General features: G+C 42.3%; 1 protein-coding gene across 1 annotated transcript in view; it reads left to right on the forward strand.

Annotated features, from left to right (window-relative positions):
- Positions 1 to 807: 807 nt before the first annotated feature.
- The window catches only part of ENO4 (enolase 4), a 29,676-nt gene continuing 7,093 nt past the window's right edge, over positions 808 to 23,390 (forward strand). The window contains exons 1-9 of the mRNA XM_063102801.1: positions 808 to 1,017; positions 5,000 to 5,128; positions 6,069 to 6,259; positions 8,904 to 9,049; positions 10,707 to 10,876; positions 10,971 to 11,102; positions 12,427 to 12,480; positions 18,466 to 18,522; positions 20,689 to 20,856. Coding sequence (XP_062958871.1) covers positions 853 to 1,017; positions 5,000 to 5,128; positions 6,069 to 6,259; positions 8,904 to 9,049; positions 10,707 to 10,876; positions 10,971 to 11,102; positions 12,427 to 12,480; positions 18,466 to 18,522; positions 20,689 to 20,856 — 1,212 coding nt within the window. The 5' untranslated portion in view covers positions 808 to 852. The remainder of the gene's footprint in view (positions 1,018 to 4,999; positions 5,129 to 6,068; positions 6,260 to 8,903; positions 9,050 to 10,706; positions 10,877 to 10,970; positions 11,103 to 12,426; positions 12,481 to 18,465; positions 18,523 to 20,688; positions 20,857 to 23,390) is intronic.

Below are 23,390 nucleotides of genomic sequence, written 5' to 3' on the forward strand. Positions count from 1 at the left end.
ATGAAGCCAGGCAGGCAGTTTGAATTTAAAAGGGCAGAACGCACGCAGCTTTGGAGAGGGAACGTGACCTAAGGACATTCCTCCAATCCCACATCACCTCCCTATGTCCTGCATCATCTCCCCCTCCCCCCAGGTCTGTCCAAGCCATAATCATCCTTAAGGGTCACTCTAAGTTTGGGGGGCCCACACTGGGTTTCCTTTCCATTGATTCCACCACCACCCCTTATATCCCGGGGAGGGCTCTTAGCCGTTCTCCCTGGGACACAGTAGGCCCAGCCACCACGCTGCCCGGCTCAGAGCAGGTGGTTAATGTTGACTGAATGAATGGGTTCCCAGGCTTTCCGCAGCTCAGTAAGGACAACCTGAGTTAATACATCTCTCACCCAACAGTGGGCCTGTGCAACCCGAAGCGGCTCCCAACCGCGAAGAACGTGGGGGAGGGAGGGGAAGGCCTCAAGGCCCGAGTCTCAGGGCCCCTGGGGACCCGGCGCGCCACCCAAGGCGCGTGTCCCCAGCCGGAATTCGGAGCTAAAGCTCCCACCCTTCCGCAAAACGCGCTTCATGAGGTCGTTAAATATTCCTCCATCTGGAAAATCGTCGGAGGAAAGTGGTGACAAACAAAGCTGGGAGAGTGACAGTGTCGGGAGTCGAGGAGCCCATGCCCGGGCCCGATCCCTCTGAGGAAGAAAGGGAAGTGGACGCAGGAGCCATTCGCAGCTCCTGGCGCAGGAAGCGCCTAGAGCTGGAAGCATCGCGAGACCTGGGGTCGGGATCTCGTTGCGTTGCCTAGCGACGGGGAGGACGCTCGCAGGCCCCCAGGCTATACCCCGCTGTAGCCTTAAATCTCCTACCATGGGGGAAGAAGGCGGCGGCCGCAGCTGTGGGACCACTAGGGAGCTGCAGAAGCTGAAGCAGCAGGCGATGGAGTACTACCGGGAGAACGACGTTCCGCGCAGGCTGGAGGAGCTGCTCAACTCCACCTTCTACCTCCAGCCTGCCGACGTCTACGGGCACCTGGTAGGGACCAGGGACAGGCACCCTCCCCCTCCAGCCCCTCTCCTCTGCTCCGCGCTGCGGCAACGTCGTGCGCCTGCGCCTTAGAGTCGCGCATGCGCGCCGCCGCCGGGGCCCTGGGCCTTGGGTACGCGGAGAGGCACCTTCGGAGGAGGAGAGGCAGCTTCCGAGGGGGAGAGGCGCGGGGGAACTCGAGGAAGTGGTGGGGAGGCGGCAGTTAGATGCAAGCGTGCTCTGGGCGGGTTTGTCGTGCGGCGACCCTTCACGGCCCTGGAGGCTTCTCGCTCCCTGAGGGCCGGGCCGCCATTGCCTTTTCAGACACATGCGTAATAGCGTCCAGCTCCACCTTCCCGCCATCGCGGCCCCCTTGTGACCACGGGATGAACGCCTTGGCGTTCGCTCTAGCTTGGCCTCAGCGCACCCTGGGGCCTCGGCCAGCTGGTCCCGCTGCTTCCACGTTTCACTCCGATTTCGACCTAAGCTCCTCGGCTGGGGCGCCCGTCCCCACCTGGCCGGCCCCTTGCTGACCCTCACACTCACACCGAAGCCCGGCCCGCTTGGCCCGGGACTAACCGTCCTTCGGTGTTCCCGTGGCACCGCCTCCCTGGGCAGCTTGTGACTCCCGTTGAGAGCCGGGGCCTTTTCTTACCACCTTCCGAGTCCCTGTGCCCGGATCTGGCACTTCCCTTGGCCTTTAGCACGAGCAGTTGAAACAAAGGCAAAAGCCTTTTCTCGCTTCCAGATCCTAAGTACCCGCCAGCACTGGACAGAGCCTGGACGGCACCGTGGTCAGGGCTGGGACAGCGGTCTGACCACGCCAGGCGGCGTGTGTAAGTGCTGTCACGGTTCAAAACCACGTCTTGTTGAGGCCGTTGATTTAGAGGACGCTCCATGATTTCCCTGTCAGTCATGGTCTATATACATCAAAGCTGGGGGGCTGGGGTCGTTTATTGAGCCCCTCTCATGTGCACTTTATGTTATCTCGCTTAATCCTTAGAAGCACTGGTAAGGTAAAAATTATGATTCCCGTCTTACTAATAAAGAACCTGTGGCCCAATGAAATTCAGATGACTCCCAAGGGACACAGTGACAGAAGAAAAAAATCAAACCAGGTCTGTGTCCCTAGTACCCAGCAGTGTGTGGTATGTAGTGGACACTTAAGAACTGCTTGTGGGATGAGTGAATGCTTAACTCTAATTCCATTCTCTGTCTCCTGCTGGAGGAATTCTTGAAAGCTATCTAGTCTAACTTCCTCATTTTACAAAGACATCAAGCCCTTGTCTCACAGCTACTTAGTGCACAAGCTAAGACTAGAAATTTGGACTCTTGTCCCCCAGTGTAATGATCTTCCCAGAATATCAGGCAGCCGGGACATTGGTTTGTACAGCTCTCTGGGAGCTTATACTTTGGTTAGAGACAAAACCCCCTGATGTTTAAAATAACTGGAGTAAAAGATAAGGTGGTACATGATTGTGAGCTAGATTGAGAGATCACTGTATGCCTATTGAAGGAATTCGGGGACGGGGAAGATCCCTGTAGGCTGTAGTATCCAGGAAAGCTTTGGTTGGACTTAGAAGGATGTTCAGGAATTGCATTTTCTTAGTAACTGCCCTCGTTTTGGCCATCCTTATTCTCACATAGCCTCTCCCTCTGGTCTTTTCCTGGGAACCCCCTGTGGCTTGCCCTTGCTTTCCGAGTAAGATCAAACACCTTCACATATGTGTGTGGTTCCCAGTGCTCAGCCCCTACCCCTGGTAACAGCCTTATCTCCCCGTCCTACCCCCTCTACACTGGACCACTGACTTGCCTGAAGTTTCCCACTTCCTCCCCCATTTTTGCTTATCCCATTCCCTCTACTTGAATTATCCGCTCTCCACTTCTCCCCCTTGTCTGCCTGTTGAAATACTACACATCCTCCAGTGTTCAGCTCAATGCCATTTCCTCTATACTTCTCAGATATATTAAAGGAATTCAAGGGTGGGGAATATCCCTATAGGCAATAGCAATACTGTTTATTCCTTCATCATAAAACTTACTGAAATAGTTTGGGACTAGGAATTTGGCAGATCTGGGTTTGATTTTTAGTTCTGCCACTTCCTAGCTGTGGCAGAGTGTTACATGGATGGTCCCCCAATGAACCACACCTCCAGTGTGAACACTCTTATGTAAGTCCCACCCGCTTTGACTCTGGACTTGGCCGTGTGACTTGCTTTGATCAATAGGAACTTGGCAGGCATGGTACAGAGGCTTGATAAGGGTTGGCATATTGAGGCTTGTCCTCTTGGAAGCTAGTTATTGTGCTGTGAGGAAGTCCATTTACCCCACTGGAGAGAGAGATCGTGCAGAGAGAGGCCCTGGCAGATGGGAGACAGCCAGGATATCCTGTGAGAAGGACGTATGCCCAGCCAGCCCCTCCGTGTTCCAGCCATCCCAGCTGAGGCACTGGACAAGGGAGTAAAACCATCTTGGATATCTTCGCCCCAGTCAAGCCTCCAGATGGCTGCATCTGCATAAGAGACCTCAAGCAAGACCAGCAAAAGAATTTCCCAGTTGAGCTGGTCCCAGATTGCAGAGTCATGGGCAAATAAATGGCTTAAGCCACTAAGTTTTGGGTGGTCTGTTACAACGCAGTAGGTAATGAAACATTGGCTGTGTACACGATTTTGGACAATTTATCTCTCTGGAACTCAGTTTGCATATGTGTGGAATGGAGATGATACCACCTTAGAGAGTTGTGTTGAGAATTTAATGATATAATGTACAAAGTACTCAGGGATGTGTCTGACTTTCATTGATTTATATGAGATTTTCTGGAATCCCATATATGCCAGGTACTGTGGTGTGTGACACAGTGATAAATAAGACATCGTCACTCCTTCAGAGTATATATTAAGCACTTAAAAAATGCTAGTTCCCTTCCCTTTCTAACACAATATGTGGTACGTTGTAGGTGCTTGGTGCTTATTGAATTGAACTCACTATAATGCACAAAGTGTAAGCTAAATTACATTTTTCCTCTCCTGATTCTAACTAAATTCATTTAGGTGCTGACTCTGTAACATACAAATCACCATCCTTAAACTGCATGGATGGTTTGAAAATTGGCACTTGTGTTAGTTCTGCCAAGCACCACCTCTGAGCTGGCACACTACTGTGGATGTTAGATGAACTGTTGTCTAGGCTGAAGTCGCTGGATTGAACTAAAAGATCAGAAACCTGGTCTGCTAAAAGAAAATGAAGAGCCCCATCCTCTGGTAATAAAGAAGGCAAGGAGGGTGTGCCTTCACCTTCCCTTCTTCCAGCCCCTCCCAGCTCCTGCTTCTCTGCATAGGAAAACCATCTTGAATCTCTACCCAGGTTCCTTAAGTGAGCTTTCTATCTCAGCTGCACTGTCTTTCTGCAGTCTCCTTCTTGGATCACTTTTCAGTGGCATCTGCTTTTCCACATCAATGAAACTGCTGTTACTAAGGTTCCCAACAAGCCTCTTTGAACACGCAGGACTATGCATGAGCTGATGGCAAGTGAGAAACAGCTGCCGCACAAGTCTTCATTATTAGAATATCAGATGCCTTGCAGACAGGAATGAAAATCAGCCCGCTTCGGTTTTCTTAATTTCCTTGTGTCATAGTATTCTAAAGACCAATTGACTTCTGTATCATGGACAAAGGTATAGGTTAGATAGGACTCTAAGAAGTCCTGCTATAAGGCCACAATAAGAGTGACACAGGGCCTTTAAATTAAGAGATGTATGGGAGTTTCGGCTGAGAGTTAACAAATTGCTCCACATAGCAAAGACTTAGCATTGGGCCGAATCCAAATCTCGCTACGTGAAGGCAGGGCAGTTCCCACTGAGCTGCCAGTCTAATCCAGACACCAGGATGGACACTCATGGAGAGGGTTAGTAGAAATTAGAGTAAATGTGAATGACCTTTTGAAGATAAATTAGATGCGGTATTGTGATTGTTGTGTTTTTTGTGTGTTGAAGGCAAACTACTTTTCTAAACTTGCAAAGCCTCCCACCATATACAAAATAGTGGGGAAAAACGTACTGGATGGACTGGGGCTTCCTACACTACAAGTGGAAATATTCTGCACCGTTCAAAATTTTCCCAAGGTATGAGGCAATTTAACTGTGTTCTTTAATATGTCCTGACCCCAGTGCATTTATCAGCAATTCTTGTCTCAACTAGGAAGTTAGTGTATTGAAATTCAGTGTTTGTGAAATATATATAAATATAGAATATACTATTTATTCACAGGTGGTCACGTCAATCATGATGGCTTTATTATGTTCAAGTATAATTTTGATAGACATGACTTGAAGGTAATCTAAGATGGAGAAAGGAAATGAGACAAAAATAGTTTTAAAACTCTGACGTTACTAATGTGATGAGTTCTATAAATCTACATATAGGCTTATAGATTCATGTTTATATACAGATTTACATCGATTTATAGATATGTCAACTGATCTAAATAAAGAAAATTCATTTTAGTAATTTTAACAATTCATTTTAATTCACTTTAATTTGTATGTACTTGTTAGAAACAATTTGTTACAGTCTTCTGGGAGAAGAATAATTATGATTAAATCTGCTTGTATTCCTGTAGCTATTTATCAGAGAGGTAGTGATAAAAATGAAGTTCAATATAGGGTTTCTATAAGGGTATTTTAACAAGATAATATTTTTTTATTATTTTTTATTTTTATTACTATTATTATTATTATTTTGGTCTTTTTCGTGACCGGCACTGCACCGGCCATTCCTATATAGGATCTGAACGCGGCGGGAGCGTCGCCGCGCTCCCAGGGCCACACTCTCCCGAGTGCACCACGGGCTCGGCCCAACAAGATAATAATTTAAAATGTTCCATGAAGTTGGGTTCCACAGTGTTTCAATAGCTATAAAAATATCTCAAAGAAAATGATATATTCTCATTTTCCTCTTGAAATTGGTGATAAAATATCATGCACCTTAAAAGCTGGATTAATTCAATTTCCTGTACTCTGTGAGAGGTCAGGAACATGTAGAACACATTTATATTCTTTGCAGAACATATGTTCTGTGGTGATCTCAGCGCACTTCGAGGTCCACGAGAGCGCCTCGCCGGAGCTGGCCGAAGCAGAGGAAGCGGAAAGGGGCCGAGCGGTGAGCACGGCCGTGCAGTGGGTCAACGAAGCCATCACCCAGGAGCTTCAGGGTGTCGCACCCTCTAACCAGGCCGAGGTGGATCGCCTGCTCAGGTACATTGTCCACTTCGAAATATAAACATCAATAGAAGTGGGAAAGGGGAGAGAGAGGCGCATTGGTGAGAAACTGGTGAAGGGTCACAAAGAATGATTACATTTTGTAATCATGAATATACTAATTATCCTGATTTGATCACATATAGCACACAGGTTTTGATAGTCAACTCTGTACCCCACAAATACGTATAATCAATTGTTTCAATAAAAAGAAATACAAATGCCATGTATTGATATATATCCATTGTCTTTGCATTTCACCTGCCAGTAAAATGGGTCTGTCAAATCTATAGCAGTGAGAAGTCAATTTAAGCAGCATATGTTAATGCAGCAAAATTCAGCATAAAGTATTGTGATTTGTTCTCCTGAAAACTCTGTTATTAAAACCTTACTGTGTAAAGCTAACTAGGCCTTTTGTTCTCTTGTCACACATAGAGCTTTCCTAGGATTCAGTAAAACGTTTCTCAGGAAAAGAGTCAAATTACAAATTCAGGTGATGTCGTTTCCCTCTCCCCATCTCATCACATGCCACCTTTGAGCTTCTAATATCTATTTACATAGTCTCAGTGTCTGATGCTGCCATTCTGTCCTTCAACAACCACCAAGTCTTCCATGCTTTGCCTACACGTTGACTCTAAAATTCAAAAACTAAGGAAGTGGGGTTTTTTTGGTTTTTTTGTTTTTTTGTTTTTCTTTTTAAAGATGACCAGTAAGGGGATCTTAACCCTTGACTTGAAGTTGTCAGCACCACGCTCAGCCAGCGAGCTAACCGGCCATCCCTATATGGGATCTGAACCCGTGGCCTTGGTGTTATCAGCACCACACTCTCCCGAGTGAGCCACGGGCCGGCCCCAGGAACTGTTTTTATTAGGGCTAATAAGTATTGTTCAGTGCCCAACCAAGTAATGGGTTAGGATTACTTTTCCTTTTGTTCAGATCCAATGCCAAAACCCCCTTGGCCAAACAAAGGTCAACTGGATTCTCTTTCCTTAAGCTTTATCACAAATATCATGTTTTAGTCTGCTTCAGAATTGGATGACGACCTTTGTAATAAACTAGTTTGAATAAGTTTTGGTTTTCTTGGAGTTTCTGTATGCTTTTCCTTTTATCCCTTTCCACCCCCCACCCCCCACCCCACCAAAGGGGAAAAAATCCTTATTTTTTCCCAAGCTCTCAGTCATACTGCTGTAGAGTGGATGCCCTCCCCCGCTTCCCCCCACTGAGGCTTAATCTCTACTGTGACCACTGAGGGTGGGAAATCTTATCATGGTAATTGAAAGGTGGGGCCTTGAAGAGCTGATTAGATTATAGGACCAGGATGTAGTGAATGGATTAAAAATGGTGGTCATGGGCATGGTTGGAGGGCTTTAAAAGGAGAGTGCATGAGGAACTCTCTCTGCTCCACCATTTCAGAGTGTGGTACCCTGTATCACTCTTGCCACCACCAAGACCCTCACCAGATGTGTTCCTTGAACTTTGGACTTCCTAGCTTCTGAAACTGTAATTAATAAATTTTGTTTTCTTATAAATCACCCAGTTCAAATATTTTGTTACAAGCAACAGAAACAGACTAACACACATACCTTCTATTCTATTTCCTTTTTCCTGGAGTTTTCCCTCCCCAAACCAAACCAGTGGATTGGTTCCTCTCTAGACCTAGACCTACTACAGAGATGCCATAAAGACTTCATAGTTCTCTTTCTGGATCCCATATCTTCCTCCTCTTTCTTGATTTGCTGGATTATATCTTTTTAAAGGATGAGAAAGGGTATGTAGGATGTAAAGATTTTGAGCTCTTAAATGTGGGGAAATGTCAGTATTTTGCCATCACAGTTGACAGTTCATCTGAGTATATAGTTCTCTTTTGAAATCACTTTCCCTCAGTACTTTAAAGGCATTGCCCCACTGGCATCTGTGTAATTAATAATTGTGATGCAAGCCTGATTCCCGTGTCTTTGTTTTTCTTTTACTTTTTCGTCTATGGAAGCTTTTAGCCTCTTTTTATTCTAGAGGGCTGAAATGTTATGTAGATATACCTAAGCAGGATTTCCCAAAAGTTTTTTAACTATTCATTTTAAGTTCACCCCTCCAGAAAAAAAAAAAAAAAAAAAGAAAGGAAGTCCTCCACATAATGCTATATTTTACTATTCTTAACACATTTGTTTTATAATGGTCATTTATAAAAAAGAAAATACAGTAGCTGTTAATCAAATGATATCTTCAAATTTTACTTTAAAAATGTAAACAGAAGGCTGGCCGGTTGCTCAGTTTGTTAGAGCGTGGTATTACAACACCAAGATCAAGGGTTCAGATCCCCTTACTGGCCAGTTCCGCCCACCCCACCCCCCCAAAAAAACGTAAACAGGACTCAAATTATTTCAAAAATGAGCACCTGAAATTTTTAGACATTTATTTCCAGGCAAAAATAAATTTCAGTTCTTGAACACAGTTTTATAGCAGCATTAGTATTTTTTGGCCTTGGCAATTGAAGCTGATTTATTCTTAAGTAGCTAAAAAACAGTTAATTATTTAAATATATTTGGTCAGCTCTAAAACATGACCAAAATTACAAAGTGATATTCCTAAATATCCCATTGTAAAAACATTTACAATGTAAAGAAAATATTTTCTTGCCATTAAGGACATTCTTTGCAAATAAAGTGCAAGAAGATAAGGAGAGAAAAGAATTAGAAAAGAGCCTGGAAGACTCAACAGTTCTTGTACCTTCGCCTCTAATACCACCACCACCTCCTTCACCTCCTACAAAAAAGAAAGGACAACAGCCAGGTTGGTGGCTTCTCATCTGAAGAACCTTCAGTAACATATGTGTAGGGAAGAAAGGCTAAAGCTTGGACTGCCTTTGCAAGTCTTCTTGCCACATACGCAGGTTGGGCTCCCAGCAGGCACATCCATCCTTCATGCCACTTTCTCACTTGTAGCTGCTGTGCTGGGTGGACAGGATTTTTCCCCACCCCACCCTTCATTTTTATTTGTAAGATAGAAGGGTTTCTCACCCAGAGGTGAACACTTATTAAATAAAGTGCTTTGAACAGTAGTAAGGCAGGGGGGTGTGGTAGGATGTCAAGGGGACCTTTCAGCTCCTTTCAAAATTCCCATTAGCTAATCAAGAAGCCACTCCATATTTTAAAGAGTACTGATATCCTTTGATAGGGATAACCAACACTATCTCCGTCCTGTATAACATATAAACATTTTTGGAAAACTTTGCTGTTTAAAAGCAAATAATTGAATTATGACTTCAAGTTGCCCTTTGCTCCATGCCTTCCAACAGAGCTGCACCTAGTATTGGAACAGTGATTTGCCTGCCTGTTGAACTACAGCATGTTCCTTGAGGGCATGAACCATGCCTCATTCAACTTGCTATTGCCTGTGTCTAGCTTAATGCCAGGCACAAAGTAGACACCCAGCAAACGTGGGTTCCATTGAATAAGAAAGCACCAGAACCAGGAAAGGACCAAGGCTACCACAGAGACAAGGTCCCTTCTTTCATAGATTTGAATGCTGAGGCCCACAGGTGGGAAGAGAATTGCCCAAGGCAAAAGAATTGTTACACCAGTCTTCACTTGGGAGGGTGGGATGGCCACTACTGAGTTATAGGTAGAGACCACCAATGGATGTTCATTTGGCAGTTGCTTTTCACTGATAGAACGGGGAACTTAGAGAAGGGAAGAAGTAGGAGGGGACAGTAATTTGCTAAGCACTTATTATGTGCTAGGTGCTTACGTATCTTATCTCCACTGGGGACCTGAACTGGTCAGTAGCTGTGGTGGAGAGAATAAGAGGAACACTAGAGATTTACGATGAACTCTGTGGTACCTGGTCAGACAGGGTGGCTGAGGACATATTAGAGTGAAAGACAGGTAAGGGTTCTGCGTAGATGGTTGGATCCAGAAGACTTTTCTAAAGCTCATAAACAATATAGAGCAAGGCATGAGTTAGGGGTTGGCAAGAAAGATAGCAAGTTATACGCACAAGAAGTTAAGCACAAAGGTGGGTATGCAGCAGCTGTGGTGAAATACAGGAAAACAGAGGATTTGGGATTCGAAGACGGTCCAAATCCTCTCTTTATCCACTTCGTTATATATTTGGCAAGTCTCTTAACCTCTCTAAGCCCCAGTTTACTTATATGTGAATGTGGATAAGAATATCTATCTCATATGACTGTTGAAAGAGTGAATATTGAATGGCCTAGAATTCCTTAGACAGGCAGAATCCAAGGCTACGGATTATTTGAGCAGCAGGGAGTGAAATCAAACAGAAAACTTCTTGGGGGGGTTGAAGTGGAGAATGTATTCTTCCCAGCCTGTCTTCATCCTTTCTTTTTGCTGGGCCTTCCCATGTGTAAGTAAAGCATTGAAAACTACAGCCTTATTATAGTCAAACTTCCTAGAAAGGAATCGTTTCTCAATATTTTTCCTTCCAGGGAGGAAGGATACCCTGACAGAGAAACCGATTTTACCTGCAGAACCTGCTGAACCTGTACTCTGTGGCAGCATGGCCATAGGGGCTGTGTCACTAGCTGTTGCCAAAACCAGTGCCGTGCTGGGCAATAATCCTCTATACTTAAATATTGCATTACTGAAGCACAATCAGGTACCTTGTAGTATGTTCCATTACAGGAAGCCATAAGGATCTCAGTGCAAATGAACTATGTTTCTCATTTTCCCTTGCTTTCCCTCTGTTTCAGGAACCGCTAACAACCCTAACTATGCCTTTGCTGATGGTATCTCTGGTCAGCTGTGGAAAGTCATCACTTGGGAAGCTAAATTTAATGAAAGAAGTGATTTGTATACCCCATCCTGGATTAACAACCAAACAAGTACCTTACATTATCTCAAGCTACTTTTTCTAAATAAATAAATAAATAGTCCATCATGATGAGTTTTTAGTGTAGCTCCCTTGTGACACCAAGGGAGAGGGAATTAAATATAAAATGAGAAGAAATATTTTAGGCAATCAGGGAAGTGGGACAAGAAAGGCCTCAAACAAGAGGGAACACATTTAGACCACCTTAGATGTCTGATTCATCACAGCATTGACTCATGCTAGTGACGCACAGGGACGCCACAGGCATCCCTCTGCAGGCCTTGACAGTGCTGGAAGGTTGTTATTTGGGGGAGGTGGAATTTCTTTATTTCCTGGTCTGTGCACTATAGCAGCAGCAAGTGGAAGCTAGCTCACTCTACTGAGAACTCCAGGCATAGCAGATTGCCTGGCACAAAAGAGACGTTTAGTGCATATTTACGGAATGAATGAATCCTAAGTTGCATCTTCATTACTCAGAGGGGTGCTAGTGTCTATATTGCTCTTCAGTGGCCTGAAAGAGTCAATGTGCCTCTCTAAATCTTCATGAAATATTTTATTAACTAGGCATTAGGGAGAACTAGAGGTTCATGTTCTATAGTGGAAAAAGTATAGGAAGCATTCCCTCCTCCCACTCCAGTAATAAATTAAGTGATATTTTATGTAAGTTAGTGGAAATCAGTAAAAAACAAAAACAAAAATCTTAATTTTTTAATGATAAAGAATTCTTTTTTTAAAGAAAATAATTATTACCTCACAATGTATCAAGTGCAGAAGACTAGGATTTGTATCTGGCTTACCATCTGTGAGATCATAATCAGATCCTGGTGCCAGGATCTTTCCTTTAGTTAGTATCTGTTGTGCTATTTGGGTACCAAAGCACTTGGCATGCCATTCTTTGTCTTTGAAATGCAGATCTTGTCATTGTCAGAACACTCTTTTCTAGTTTTTAAGTGACCATGGATTTATACGGATTCAGTCACTCTAATTCAGAATACCTTGGTGACTTACTGCAAGAAAGTTGTCCAGGTTGGTCAAGAGACCACAAAAGGGAATGTAGTTACCTTGACCCAACCAGCTGAACCAGTCAGTTCTGAACAGTGCAGAGAGGCTACTGTGGAAGAAGAGCCTCTCAGTCACACCCAGCCAAATACAACCTGGGGGCTGGAGACTGACATCTAATCCCCTGATTTTGAAGACCATATCATCTACTAGCCAGGGTGCCTTATCAGGCACTCTGTCAATACACTCAGTCAGAAATAATCACACGTAGTATAAGTTTTTATATTTAAAATTTCCAGACTGCAATTGTAGAAGATCATGGTTATTCTGCTTTACAGGCTGTGGAGATGGTTCTGGAAATTCAGAAACATATTAACAAAATGATTGAAATGGTACGTAAAGAGATTCCTGGTATCTAGTTACTGACACTTATACACCTTCCAGTATGTAACTTATCCTTCATTTTGTAATTAAATGGACATTGTTATTGATATGGAAAATGTATTTATTTGCTTTGGGTTTCTCATATGAACCAACTCTATACATTTCCTCATTGGCTATAGATCCAGTTTTCAATGGTACTTAATCTCATTTTGATTTCTGAGGCAGCTGGCTCTGTGCTAACATCATCCCTTAGGATTTACAAAGAAGGAGAAGATTCGGCCCCTAGGATGTGAGTGGCAGTTTGGTGTAGTAGTAAAGGCACAGAACTTCCTGCCTGCATTAGAATCCAGGTGTTGGGCAAACGAGCCCTTGGCTAAGCAGCCCTCTGTGGGGAGGTCACAGAAGCAAGATGAGAGGCAGGTGTATGAGTCACCAGTTGTCCCATCTTATTCATGTTACAGGGCTGCCCCCAGTAACATGGCAGGGCTAAGGCCAGGGGAGGGACCTAATCCTTGTCTGTGAGGCTTTTAACATATATATATATATAATATATACTTTTATTTTAGAATATTACATTTACAGAAAAGTTGCAAAGACAGTAAGAGAGTTCCCAAATACCCCCACCCAGTTTCCTCCAATGTTAATGATACATTACATTGTACATTAGTCAAAACTAAGAAGTCAAAACTGTACGTTACTAATAACTAAACTCCAGATTCAAATTTCACTGGTTTTCTCACTAATGTCCTTTTTCTGTTCCCAGGATCCAATCCAGGATCCCACATTGTATTAGCCTGAGGCTTTTAAGCTGCACCATTAGTAGGCTGGGGGCCTGGACAGAATAGCAGAGTATGAAAGAACTTTGGTTCCAAAGCACAGAGCATGTGACTGCAGGCGAGGGGCACCAGCCTCACCCCTGTCACGATGGAGTGGGGTGTCTGAGGCCCAATCCTTGCAGCTGATCAGAATTGCTTTAAGCGTTGGGCTAGAGCTGGTTTCCATGGCACAATTCAGGAGGCTGACTTCTCTTCTGGGTGACCTGCCTGTACAGAGTCAGACTTGGTTAAGTGAACTCTGACCTTGCACTCTGCTTTGCCCCTTACAACTCTGTGACGCTGGGCTAATTACATAACCTCTCTGCCTCAGGTTCCTCATCTATAAAATGGAGATGAGATGATAAGTACCCATCTCAGGGGTGACCGTGAGGAGTAAATGAGTTTAATATATGAGCTCCTGCTGTGAGCAGGCACTGGCACAACAGCAAGCCACATGTATTGTTTGTTGTTGTCAGAGCAGGTGAAGGAAATCCAGTTTAAAATGCTAGAAAATGCAGGATATTTGAGTGTCCTGCAATTCATCTTGACCTTATCAGGCTTTATTTTTTTCACATATTTTTTTTTTATTGTGGTAAAATGTATATAAGGGATGCCATTTTAAGCATTTTTAAACATACAATTGTGTGGAATTAATTAGTCACAGTGCTGTGTAATTACTACTTCCATCTATTTCCAAAACTTTTTCGTCACCCTAAACATAACCTCCTTAGCCATTAAGCAATAACTTTTCATGATTCCTTCCCCCAGTTTCTGGTATCCTCTAATCTACTTCTGTCTCCAAAATGTTTTTTTCTTTTTAGTTTATTTTTTCTTAATTGACCCATGATAATTGTATATATTTATGGAGTAAAATGTGATATTTGGGTACATTTATAGTGTGCAATGATCATATCAAGGTGTTTAGCATATCCATCACCTCAAGCATTTGTCACCTCTGTGTTGGGAACATTGAACATCCTCTCAACTAGCTACCTGAAGTTGTACAGTGACTTGTCATTGACTATAGTCTCTCTATGTTGCTGTAGAACACTAGATCGTATTCTTCCTCTCTACAACTTTGTATCCATTGACCACCCTCTCCCATCTCCCCTCCCTCCTCTCCTTACTAAGTCTCTAGTAATCACTATTCTACTCTCTATTTCTGTGAGATCAACTCTTTTAGCTTCCGCATGAGTGAGAAAATGTGTTATTTTTCTTGCTGTGCTTGGCTTATCATCTCGACCTTTAAATGTTTTATTCATTTTTCATTTATACAAGTAGCTCATGAATGTTCTTGTGAAAATTCAAATACTGATAGAGCTACCCCCTCTGCAGCCCCTACTGACCACCACCCTCAGCAGCAGTCCCTTCTCTAGAGATAACCACTGTTAAACATCTGGTGTGCACTTCCAGCCTCTTTTTCTTTTCTTTGTATTTATATACACACACACTCACAGCACTATGTTTAAAATAATATAAAAAGTCTGCACAAATCATTCTGCAAATTGATTTATTTCTTTGCCCTTTTTATTGGGTGTTTATTTTTATTGATATCTAAGAATTATTTATATAACAAGGGATTGAATCCTTTGTTCATGTTATATGTATTTTCCTCTATCATGTTGCCTGCCTTTTAACTGTATTTTATGGAATCATACAGGTTTTTTTTTTCTTTTAATTTTGATGTAGTAAAATGTATCAATCTGTTCTTTTAAGGCAGTGATTTTCAATTAGGGGCGATTTTGCCCAGGAGACATCTGGCAAGTCTGGAGACATTTTTGGTTGTCTCATTTGGAGGGAGGGGTTCTAATGGCATTTAGTAAGCAGAGATCAGGGAAGCTGCTGAACTTCCTGCAAAGTACAGGGCAGCCCCCCACAGCAAAGAATTACCCAGCCCAAAGTGTCAATAGCACCAAGGCTGAGGAAGCCTGCTTTAAGGCTTTTGCTTTGTGTTTCTTGTTTAATGAGATATTCCCTCTTCCTATAATACTAATAATTCACATGTATTTTTCGAGTTTACTGGGCACCATCCCAAGTGCTTTAATATTTTAACTTAATCAGTCCTCATAACTCTTTGGTAGATGTTGTTGTTATCCCTGTTGTATAGATTAAGAAACTGAGGCCCAGCGTAGTAAACTTAACCAATTTCCCACAGAAGTAGGTGATAGAGCTGGGATTCAAACCCAGGAATCATAGGCTAAATTGCCCCCAAGTCATAAAATATTTTCTTGTAACATTTTTATAGTTTCAAAATGTATTTCTATCTCAAATTCATCTGGCATTTATATGAATACCGTGAAGCAGGGATCATATTCCTGTGGACTTTTCACGTGGTGTTCCAAGTTTCAAAGCTGCAGTGGGATCCTCAGTAAAGCTCTCACTAGGCTCACTCTTGTTTGGAAAAAAAGCAATGGAGCATTTAAAGGAAGTTCAGATATCAGAGCATCTTATATACCCTGCCAATGTATTGGTTCTCTCATGTGTACAATAAAAAATGCCTACCTTGGAAGGACTGGAAGTCACGTATGGGAAGAATACTGACTTACTGGGCTCCAAGAAATGGTTCCTATTTCTAGAATATTAATTGAACATAGAAAGATGTTTACTTTGTCACACTGATTACTGTTGCTTTGCTTCCCGTTGATTTGTCACCTCTCGTCCCTTGGGTGACAGAGCCGCAAAAGGATTATTCAAAGCCCATCTCTTCCAAGCAGTGAGAGACCCCAAAGGGGTTAATTTCCCAGAACCCTCAAGAGCAAGGCATTCCTTCCTTTGGGAAATTAACCATGAACTGGGGTTCTCACCTCACATTTATTCTCCAGACCAGGAAGTTACAGAAAAAGAACATAGGTGGGGTTATGGCCAATTATAGTTTAACAGTAGAGGCTGGTAACATTCAGTAAGACAAGCAAAGTGACATTCCATAATGTAATTTGCAAAAGGTTAAGTCGATCCACCAACAAAAGCTTGATCTTAGTAAACACTGTTTTTCCCCACAGCAATTTCCCAGTATCTTTACATATCAGTCAGTAACTTGTCTGTCCTTGAGCCAGCAACCTTGCTAAGCCACATCTTAGAGACCCTAGCCTGAAGGAAGTTTCCTGTCTTTTGCAAGGTTAACATTTCTATATGTAATTTTAAAAGGTTAGGCTAAACCTGAAGCCAAGGGGCCCCAGAAAATAGGCCCTGTGAAATACATTTGCTCCATAAATGTTAGTGTTCTCTACGGATTACACTGATAACAAATCATTCCCAATATTAACCAGTCCTTCTATTAAATCTTAATTTTAAATCCATTTTGAGGGGGAAAAAACTGCTGAAGAAATGGTACATTTTCTCATGTAGGAGCCAATCCAAAGGATGTCTATAGATAGCCTTAGCTAAAGACATGGTTTTCATTTGCAAAACGGTAGATGCTAAGAGTGGAACCAGGGTTTATTGCAATCATCTTGCTTTGTTTTAGTGATAAAATGATTGTTCCTGGTGACATCATTTGGCGATGGCATAGATAAGCAAGTTACTTCATGCCTGACTTGTTTTAAGATAACTGACTTTCTCTAGGAACTCCTGAGTTGACTAATTCTTACTAATGAAAGATTGTATGTTTGTTTGCATTTTTTAGCCATTTTAAAACTCACCTAGACTGGGAAGAGCCATTCTAGAACACATGGCATCTCATATGATAAAAAGGCTGGAGATTTTGACTCTTTACCATTATTAAACAGCTTATTCTTACTAAGTTAGAGAGGAAGATATCATGGGTTGTTTTTCCTGTTATTTTTTGCTATTGTAGAGCCTATGTGAGGTGCAATAGGAGATAGTTCCTGCCCACCAGCAGCTTAAAAATTTGATTGGGAAGGCATAAAAAATACATGAGAAATTCAATAATAGTGCAAGCCAAGAATATTCTTTAGCATTTGCCATTCTGAGTTGGTACCAGTAATCATGCAGATCTTCACCTCATCATGTCACCTGACTCCTCTTTGTCCTCTATTCAAGTCCTAAACCCTTAGAATGGCTCTACTGGCATCTGCTCCTCCGGCCCTGCCTCCCTCCAGCCCCATGTTCACCAGTCTGTCCAAAGGCCCCTGTGCCATGTGGGCTTCTTTAGGAAAGCCGTGCTCTCTTGACTCTGGGCCTTCACATGTGCACCCTCTTTACCCATAAGGTCCAGCAACCCATGCATCCCTTTTATGTCAATCCTACACTCCATCCAAGTATCAGCTTTTTCAGACTCCCCTTCCCCAACTCTCACACACAGAGAAGTCCCTTGCTCTGCACTTGGGGCTCATGTCGTCTCCTTGCTGTAAGCTGCCTGTCACCTGCCTGCCTCACTGGACCGCAAGCTCCCCGAAGCTGTGCCGTGCGTGTCTCTTTTGTCTCGCACCTGTCCCAGCTGTTCATTTCTTTAGTATGCAGGACATAGAACATTGAGACGCCTCCACAGTGAAAAGAAGCAGGATAAGTGCGCTTGCAGATACTTGAGTGTGAACCATACCAAGCCTTGACAAATGTGCCCCAGCTTATAGAGCCTGTAAATGTTGGGTATTAAAATGCACCCCTTAAAAGAGTAAATCCTTGCTGCAGTATGTGTTAAATACTCCAAATGTGTGGAATGTCTCTTTGGGAATTATCTTTGCTTTTAAGTTCAAATGACATTATACCCACTAGATTCAGCACCTTTAATAACCTTTGGTTATTTCCAAAAGTCAAATCCACCCTGCAGGAGAAAGTGTTAATACCCTGATAATATTCAAATCATTATGTTGGGCCTATAAAAGCAAATCCCACATGATGTTATTCCTTAGGAGCAAGGAGGAGACTTTGTTTCCTGTAAAAAAGAGTGCCTGCACACTGCAGGTGTTCATGACATGATGTGTGAATAATATTTTAATGATATGGGTAGAAATGCACGAGTCTGGATATACACACCCTATATATGTGACTGGGTGCAGAAGATAAGGACAAACTAAAGGGAACATATGTCTGAATTTGAGAAATTGTTTGGGGCTTATAAAAGTAGGGAGTGGCTGGGATCGTCCCTGTGTGTGTGTGTGTGATTCACAGTGTGGCTGGCCAGACCGCAGGGTGGTGGACAGACCAGAGACCTGAAGATCCGCTCACTGCCACGGATACATCTGAAAATCCCAAGTAATGTTTTTATCTTCAATCCCACAGCCCCCTCCTCCAAAAGCAGAGATGAAAAAAGGGCAAAATGGAAGCAAAAGAGGACAGGTAAGTATATGTATTTGTTTACCACACTTCTGTACGACGCTATTTATATATTCCCTGCCCCTTTTCTTTCCTGTAGTCATTTTGCTCCAAGACCAGAGTTAAGGCAAATAGAAATTATATGGTGATATTGCTCCAAGAACACTAACTCGGGCAACCCCCTGGGCTGGAATATCATTCTGCCCCCATCTTTCTGGCAGCAGGATACCTGGCCATCACTGCCAGCAGTTTTCAGGCCAGCTGGAACGTCAGAGGCCTCAGAGAAATATTTATGGGTAAAAGGATTACATTTGACCCTGTAGGTGAAGTGTTTGGGAAGTTGAATCTCTCTGATAACTAGCTGAAAGGCATATAGGATGTTTTAGATTTTTATTTTACTACTACCAAAAAGAGAAAGAAAAAAAGCACAGAAAGATGGCTGTTCCTTCATCTGGTCCCCAAAAGGCACTGAAGCACCATTTCAGATGAACCATTGCGAGAACACAGATTCTGCCAGGAGAGTCAGACTAATAGTCTTTGGGAAAACTGGCCACGCTGGCCTTGAAAGCCTTGGGAGATCAGCTGAACTTGATCAGTCAATCACTTTGGTGATTGTGGGTGCTCTGATAGCTACCCCTGTTCTATGCCTACTCTTTCAACAATATGAGCAGAATAGCCAGTGGGAAGCCCAGAGACGATGCAGATGGGAGAAGGCTGCTCACACCTGCAAGATTTGCTCTGTAAGGCAGCTGTCCTAGCCCTGCCCTGGTGTCAGGGACTTCAGAGTCTGCTGAAGTCAAAAGAGGAGGTGCTTGCTAGTAAAGAGAAGACTTGATGCAGATAAAAAATTAAGTTTCTCCTCAAGATGGGGAGAGAGAAAAAAGTGTGTGAATAAATATAGCAGGAAGTGAAGTAGCTGGCAGTTGTGTGGAGCGAGCAGAGCACACTAATGTTAGGCCTTGCAGGGAAGAGGCAATGGCAAGCAAGTGGCCGATTCTCAGTGCTGTCCCTGCATTCTAGCAGGGTGTCATCAGCTCTTCCATGGCCAGCTTTACTACTACGTTTTCTTTTCCTGTTAGAAATATTTTAGACTATAGATTCTAGAGAGGCAGCTATACCAGGGCTAGGGGCATAGACTCTGGAGCTACACTGCCTGGATTAAAATCTGTTCCAACTTACTTAACTCTCTAAAATGGAGGTAATGATGGGACCTGCTTCATGGGACTGATGTAAGGAGTAAATGGATTTACTTTTTGTAACGTGCTTTGAACAGTTCCTGGCATTTAGTAAGTACCAAATAAATGCTTCTTCCATAGTTTAGAAGACTCTACAATGAAACTTAATTGATAGACAAACATTTCTCCAACTAGTCCTTTGCTGAATAAAAGGTTCCTGTCATTGACATTAAAAATGTTGGATGATTCTTATAATTAATTCCTATCACCAGTAAAAATGGAATATTTAGTTATGCCTGGGTTCATGTTTGCTCATGAGTGTGGTAAATGCACACACATACACACACACCTGAAGCCGTCAGAACCACTGATATTGCTTCCACTTATAATTGCATAGTAGCATTTTATGGTGAGGACACATCAAGGTTGACCTTGTAATAGAGGCGTATGCCTGCCTTCCCCTGGTGTCATTTGTGTTCCCAAATCTTCTTCCATTAATATTCATCCTTATTACTGCACCCTTTTAGTCAAAGTCTTCTATTCTTTTTAAAAAGAAAACTTTTCCTGATGGAGGGTAACATTTTTAAGTTTTAACGGTTATGTTTGTCTAGAGGAAAACAGAACATAGGAATGAGCAGGTTTGGAGGAAGAGGACTGGCAGAGTTAGAGACAAGCAGGAAGGACATTTACAGAGATAGCCTAGAGCTGTGGCTCAGACTAGCCCCACGTACAATGGCAGACCCCATCGAGAGATAACATAAGCATACTAAAGAGAGAAAAATGTGCACCCAGGGCAAACTTAGAAACCTCGGGAGTAAGAAAATTACTCCCATATATTGCAGGGGAATCATATGCCCAAGGTCATTTGACTGGGACCTAGAAATAGGATTAATTGAGAATCAAAGGTCCTGGTTTTTAGAGAGCTGTGTCTGGTTATGAACTATGCCTGTCACAGGAAGCTCCAAGAACCTTAATGTGCTGGTTTGACATGCATCATTTTCTTTTGATCTTGCAGCAACAGATCACTGGCAAGATGTCCCATCTTGGCTGTTTAACCATTAACTGTGACACCATAGAGCAGCCACTGCTTCTAATACAGGGAGTCTGTGCGAACTTGGGGCTAGAACTAGGAACCAATCTGCATCTAGCCATCAACTGTGCTGGACATGAATTGATGGACTATGTAAGTTTCTTCTTCAGAACATTCACTTCTTATTGAGGTCCATGATTTTTAAGTTAGAACTCAAAAGAAGAGCTTATCTGAATATTCTCCAAACAGATCCTATTGTTTTTTTTATTAATACTATGTAAGTGATCAAATTATAAATGGAGGTAAGAAAGCCAAATTAGCTAATGACTGGAGAATAACATAACCATATAATTTTAAAAATTAAAAGCAGGAAATACAATTATATACAGAAATTCTATAACAAGAACGAATAAAATGGGTTACTTGCAATCATTAAAACTACTGAAAAAATAATTTAACAAATTAGTATGTTTTGTTGAGTACAATCATTTGGTTGGTAAATGCTGAAGCTGTTGAGCATGACATGAAAGGGATCAGTTGTAACTATGACTTGATAGGCCCTTCTACACATGTGCTTCTTAGAGTTTATGCTGACTCACTTTTTAAATGTAAAACTACTTCCAAGTTGTTGAAGTTTATGAAGAATATGTTTTATCCAACTAAACACATCACAGTATTATCCACAGCTTGAGTCAGGAGGACAGAGCCACAGTGATGAAAATACATGTGAGGACCACACCACCTCGAGAGAGAGATTTAAAAAAGAAAGAGAATGGAAAACAGTTTGATTAAAAAATGTTCCAGTCCTTACTTCCTCAGGGTAATACAACAACAATTTACCTTTAAAATTGGGAAACTGGTATGTTAGGGGAGCTATCAGAAGCTTTCTGTCTTAAACAGAGACACATACTTCTCATTTTCAAATACACATGCTAAGTCTAAGTTTTATAAAATGTCCAGCATATTGACATACATTTATGATAATTAATGTCAAATTGGTAATTAATTTCAAATTCAGGGGACATGACCAAATAGGATTCTGCTTTAACTGTGATTCTAACTACAAAGAAAATTTTGAACATTAAGACACTAAGTTTTGGCCGATTTTTAAAAGTTCTTTTACTTTTCTAAAGAAACTAAGGACATAAAGGAATGTTTAAAGTAATTTCCTATTCTTCATATAATGAATGGTTCCTAGGCATACCATTAAGAAAAATAATAGCATGTTTTCATCAGCAACGTATACCAAGAACTATGAATATACTGACTGGTAGTGCTGGCGAGAGGGGTATTTATTGCTTGTATTCAGTAAAATGTATTAGCTTGATATCAGATAATTCTTACAATAATGTTAGTTTAAAGTCATTAGCATTTCCTCACCGACAAGATAGGAATTAAGCTTTGCATTATAGAAGCTAAAAGTTCTTGCTGCTTTTTAATGTGAAAAAAGTATAAAATCCCTGTAATTATGGACTTCTTAGGAAGCTGCTTAATTCCAGTGGAATCCATTCTATTATCAGCAGCAGCGGGAAGGCATTAGCAAACCAAACAGGCACTCTGTTCCATTCCACCTCCCTCTCACCACCTAAATATCCCAGGTGCCATCCCTGAACAGAAACTTGAAAGTAAGGGTGCTTTGTTTTGCAGAAAGACTACACTAGATCCTTCAGCCCTGTTTACTTCTACACTTAATGACTTGGGGGCTTTCCAGACCTCATATGAATGGGATTGCTCCAGAATTCTACTTTCAGGACAATATTATTACTATTAGAAATTACCTGCTACCTGAGAAAGAAATGCTTTCAAATAAGTCACATTACATTTCATATTGGTTGTTGGTATCTCAAAGACCACCTCTGCTTCCAGATTTTAGAATATTTACAGTAGAGGAAACAAGCTGTTGTTTACTGCGAGTTCAAAGATGGTGGGTTCTAGTGAGTGGGCAGGTTCGTGTTGCTATTCTGTGTGCTGTTTTATGAATTTATGTCGTTGTCCATCTGCCCAGGCAGCCAGGTACCTGGCACCATGTCATAAACCTAAGAAATTATTCCCCTCCTACTCTGTACCCGTTGTTTTTTTGTGCAGAAGGCTTCTTCTGAAGTCTGTGGGAAGAGCTCTATGGGGCATCAAGAGGAACGGTGCCTTGATTTCCCTAGGTTAATATTTAACAGATATTTAAAGTCAAATGCATAGATTTCTCAGGCGCATGTAGCCTGAAAAGAAGCTGTTTACAATATGAAATTAATGAAAAAGATTTTAATCACATCTTTAATATTTGAAGAATTCATGTTTACCGGGTAAGGGCCAAGGGAAGACATCCCCTTCAGCCTCCTAAAGGTTCTCTAAAAAATCACCTGGTAAACACAGATTAATATGGAGAAAAGGCATAACAAATTTTATTATATCATAATTTTACGTGGCTTCAGAATGAAGACACAAAGATATAGGGAAATCTGTCCATTTTTAATGCTTAGATTGTATGAAGCAGGCACAGCCATGTAGAAATGTGATCGGACAAGGAAAGTATGATCTAACGCTAATAGACTGCGTAGGGAAACCCAGCAAGGCCTGTCCGGATTCTTCCTGGCCTCTCTTATTCCTCCAGGGTATGGGGCAGGACCTTTTCTAGAATGGGGGTCCTATGAGCTACTATCAGACAAGGTAGGTGTGAGAATTTCTTCATGGCC

Source organism: Cynocephalus volans, chromosome 7 (genome assembly GCF_027409185.1).
Source record: "Cynocephalus volans isolate mCynVol1 chromosome 7, mCynVol1.pri, whole genome shotgun sequence".
NCBI lineage: Eukaryota > Metazoa > Chordata > Mammalia > Dermoptera > Cynocephalidae > Cynocephalus > Cynocephalus volans.